The sequence below is a fragment of the Camellia sinensis genome, chromosome 9 (assembly GCF_055761805.1).
Source record: "Camellia sinensis isolate YWXY chromosome 9, ASM5576180v1, whole genome shotgun sequence".
Classification (NCBI taxonomy): Eukaryota; Viridiplantae; Streptophyta; class Magnoliopsida; order Ericales; family Theaceae; genus Camellia; species Camellia sinensis.
In genome coordinates, this window is record NC_138969.1 from 55,647,707 (window position 1) to 55,651,772 (window position 4,066).

At 32.3% G+C, this 4,066-nt stretch overlaps 1 protein-coding gene across 1 annotated transcript; it reads left to right on the top strand.

Annotated features, from left to right (window-relative positions):
• The first annotated feature begins 525 nt into the window (after positions 1-525).
• LOC114259601 (putative NAD(P)H dehydrogenase (quinone) FQR1-like 1) lies at positions 526-3,562 on the top strand. The gene is given in 5 exon segments (XM_028199636.2): positions 526-548; positions 2,153-2,198; positions 2,200-2,247; positions 2,543-2,805; positions 3,070-3,562. Coding segments are annotated over 5 exon segments (612 nt in total). The 3' UTR covers positions 3,302-3,562.
• The last annotated feature ends 504 nt before the right edge of the window (positions 3,563-4,066 follow it).

Consider the following 4,066-nt stretch of genomic DNA (forward strand, 5'->3'; position numbering starts at 1 on the left):
ATTTGATGGGAATTAAATCAAACTATTATTGATAGTTTACCCTTTTAATTTAGGGGTATGCCAAACACTAAACAATCTAATTGGCTTGAAAAAAAAAAAAAAAAAAACTACTTGAGTTACAAGTTACATACAATTAAATGCTACTTTACTTTGCTGGAGTATTATATTAGCAATCTCCAAAAATTTCTGACCTAGCATAGCCCAAACTCTATACCATGACTGGAATAGGAAATATCATTTTAGATCTCCATGATCCCATTATTTAGAACAAATTAAAATATGGAATAATTTTTTAATCCAGTATTATTACCATAATAATAAATTAATAATGATGTTGGCCGTGACATCAACCCCTCGTCAAAATGACACAACTAATGACGCAGTTAGCCTATTAATTATAATTATTAGATTAATCACTCTGCACTATAAATAGAGAAAGGCCTTCTTTCTCTTCCTTTATCTATCCACTGTCTAACTTTGAAATCACAAAACAAAACTTCTACAGAGAGAAAGAGAATACTTCCAATGGCAACCAAAGTCTATATTGTGTATGCATTACTCTCTCTCTCTCTCTCTCTCTCTCTCTCTCTCTCTACACACACACACACACACACACACTTGTATTGCATTGTATTTGTGTTTTTTTTTGGTAGTTCTCTGCCTTGATTATTGCTCTGTTTTCTTGGTTTGGTTCTATTGCATTTCAAGATAAATTGATCATATGGGTTTGTGAGCTTTGAACTTATCTATCTGAACTTTGTGTTTACTTGATATGTTTGATATCCAAATTTGTTGGTTTGATAATTAAGATTTCAGTGTCATTGCTGTAGATTCTATCATCATTCCTCACTATATATATGTATGAGATGAGTTACAAGTGTGTAGGTACATACCTAAATTTGATTGGCTCCAGCTCTTTTCATTTTGTCTTCTGTTATATATGATATGCAATTGATGATTAATTGATATTTGATATGAACACAAGGGTTGGCGTAGTGGGTGTAGCTTGGGGCCTGGAGCTGGGCGCTCTTGAGATTTTAGGTTCAATTTCTACTAGGTGCTATCATCTCTTTGGGATCATGCTTGTGGACTCTGCACGAGATTTGCCTGATTCATATAGAGGGACACTTTGCTTGGGTTCAGAATTAGTCAAGATGCACGTAAATTGGCCCAGACACCCGGTTATAAAAAAAAAAAAATTTGATATTTGATACGCATAATTTATAATTATCTTTTTTTTTTTTTTGGAAGGGTTGTGTAGTGGAAATGACTAGTGTGAACAATTCTGAAATAATTTAGGAAGTTTGGCTCTGAATTTGTTCGTCTTGGTTTTGTAATGTTTTAACTAACAGAGGAGTAACATGTAAACAATCCCTTTTTGACAAATTTGTTTGTCATTTGTTAAATGTGGTTTTGTATTTTCTTTTCCTTTCTATTGGTAGCTCTAAAAATGGAATTTCTAACTTAATTTATTACGTTAGAATTATTATTAGTATTACTTTTATAATTAGGTACATTGAGACTGTGACCCGAGGAATGTCAAGACTCAAACTTTAACGTCCTAGTGAAGTGCGGTCGTACAAAAATTCTTGTAAACTGGATTAGTTTCAGTTGGTTAAAAAATTTCAAGTCTTCGAGATAAATGACTGAAAATTTTTGAAATAAATTTCTATCATTTTGGATGTATAATAAAAGGAAACTCAACATGTTGGATCTTTAGAAACTAGAAGAGAGAGAAGAAATGGAAACCAGAATATTGGTTCAGAAGAGAGAGAAGCTGTGCTTAATGCCTTGGACCCAATATATGTGGTACCTATTGCCCAATTAGTTTGTTTCCATGACAAATCTCTTTCTTTTTCCCTGGAAAGTGGGTCTGAAATATGCACGTCTTTTATAGTGATGCTGAAATATACATGCGCTTTATGCCATCTCCTATTTCATGAACATGGGTTATCAACATTATGCTATACCTCATGCTAATCTTCCTATCAATAATCATAGTAAAACTAAATCAATTGTAGCTTTATTTCGAAATAAAAGATTTTAATAGGATATTGCGTAAATTAATTGTTTTCAATCATTGATTTGATTGGTTTCGCTATTATTTGTTTCTTACTTTTGGGTTAACAAACACATTTTATCATTGATGCAGTTACTACTCGATGTACGGACATGTTAAAAAACTAGCAGAAGAGATAAAAAAAAGGAGCTGCTTCTGTTGAAGGAGTGGAGGCTAAACTATGGCAGGTCTGTGCTTTTCTTTGCATTCATCCCCTAACTTAGTCAACTATGTTTTTTTTAAAAAAAAATATTTTTTAATGACTGTCAGAAAATATTTCGTAGTTTGAATAGAGATCATGGACCATTTCTCAATTTGTGCATGTCATTGTTGCATTTGTGGCCATGCTAATCTTCTCTATATGCTAATGTTCACAAATTCTTAAACTTTTGCTGTCAAAATTTTTCGGTGGTGTGTTATTATGTTGTGGAAAAAAAGTTTAGAACAATGTTGACTATCTATATTGGTGGCCAAACTGAATAGGTCCCCGAAACACTGCCTGATGAGGTTCTTGGAAAGATGTATGCACCACCGAAGGGTGATGTGCCAGTCATTACAGCCGATGAGCTTGTTGAGGCAGACGGGTTCATTTTTGGTTTCCCAACTAGATTTGGAATGATGGCTGCTCAATTCAAAGCATTTTTGGATTCAACCGGAGGTCTATGGAAAACTCAACAGCTTGCTGGAAAGCCTGCAGGCATATTCTATAGCACGGGGTCTCAAGGAGGTGGTCAAGAGACTACAGCGTAAGTTCCATTCTTGTAGTGAAATTTCATATTCTCGTTCATCGTATAATTTGACATTCAAAAATGATAGTTGCACATAATTAAAACACAAAAAGTATAATGTGTGACTGAGATTTATTTATGTGGGCCATACTTAAATTAAATCTAAACCACACAATGTACTTTCTATATATTTTTTTGTATTTTAATTCTGTGCATGTGGTGCTATTGTTTGAAACTAGAAATGAAAAACGCCTTATATATGAACTTGCTTAAACCACACAGATTAACAGCAATTACTCAGCTTGTTCACCATGGAATGATCTTTGTGCCTATTGGCTACACGTTTGGAGCCGGCATGTTTGAGATGGAGAAGGTGAAGGGTGGCAGCCCCTATGGTGCAGGAACATATGCTGGGGATGGCACGAGACAGCCTTCAGAGCTTGAACTAGAGCAAGCTTTCCACCAAGGGAAGTACATTGCTGGAATTGCTAAGAAACTCAAGGGATCTGATTGATTTTTTGGTCGCCATAATCGCACTTCTAGGCATTCCATACTTGCAATTTTTCTTTGAAATTTCATTTCAGTTCAGTCTCAAATGTCAAATTATGCTTATTATAATTAGTATCTTAGTTTGTGTTGTACCTTGTTTCTTTATGTAGTGGTTTGTACTAATGACAAAGTATGCTAACACTTTGTGTCTGTTATTGTTGATTTTGAATTTCTCTTTGTATCAGAGTGTTCATTACACAACAGAAATGTTCTTGTTGTCCATTCATTTCCAGGCATTTGTTCTCGATTGTTTCTCTATATAAATATTTTAAGAGGCAATTACAACCCAAAAAAAAAAAAAAAGTTGAGGTTTTAGCCTTGTAACAAAATAAACCCTCAATTTTTAATTTTTAATTTTATAAATTTAAACCCTAATATTTTGATTTATTTTTAATTTAAAGCATTCACCGATTTTCATTAAGTAAAATCAATAGAAAAAGAGTACTTTAATTGTTAAACTCAATGTAAATATATATATATATATATATATGATTTCTAAAATATCATTTTCATTAAGTTTAATGACTAAAAGACTCTTTTTCCTATCGATTTTACTTATGAAAATAAGCAAATTATTTAGATTGAAAACAAATCAAAAGTTTTGGATTTAAATTGATGAAATTAAATACTCATAATTTATTTTGTTATAATGTTTAAACTTTATTTTTTTTAATTAATTTTTTATTTTTTGTGTTATTGTTGTTGTTGTTGTTGTAATTTTCCCATATTT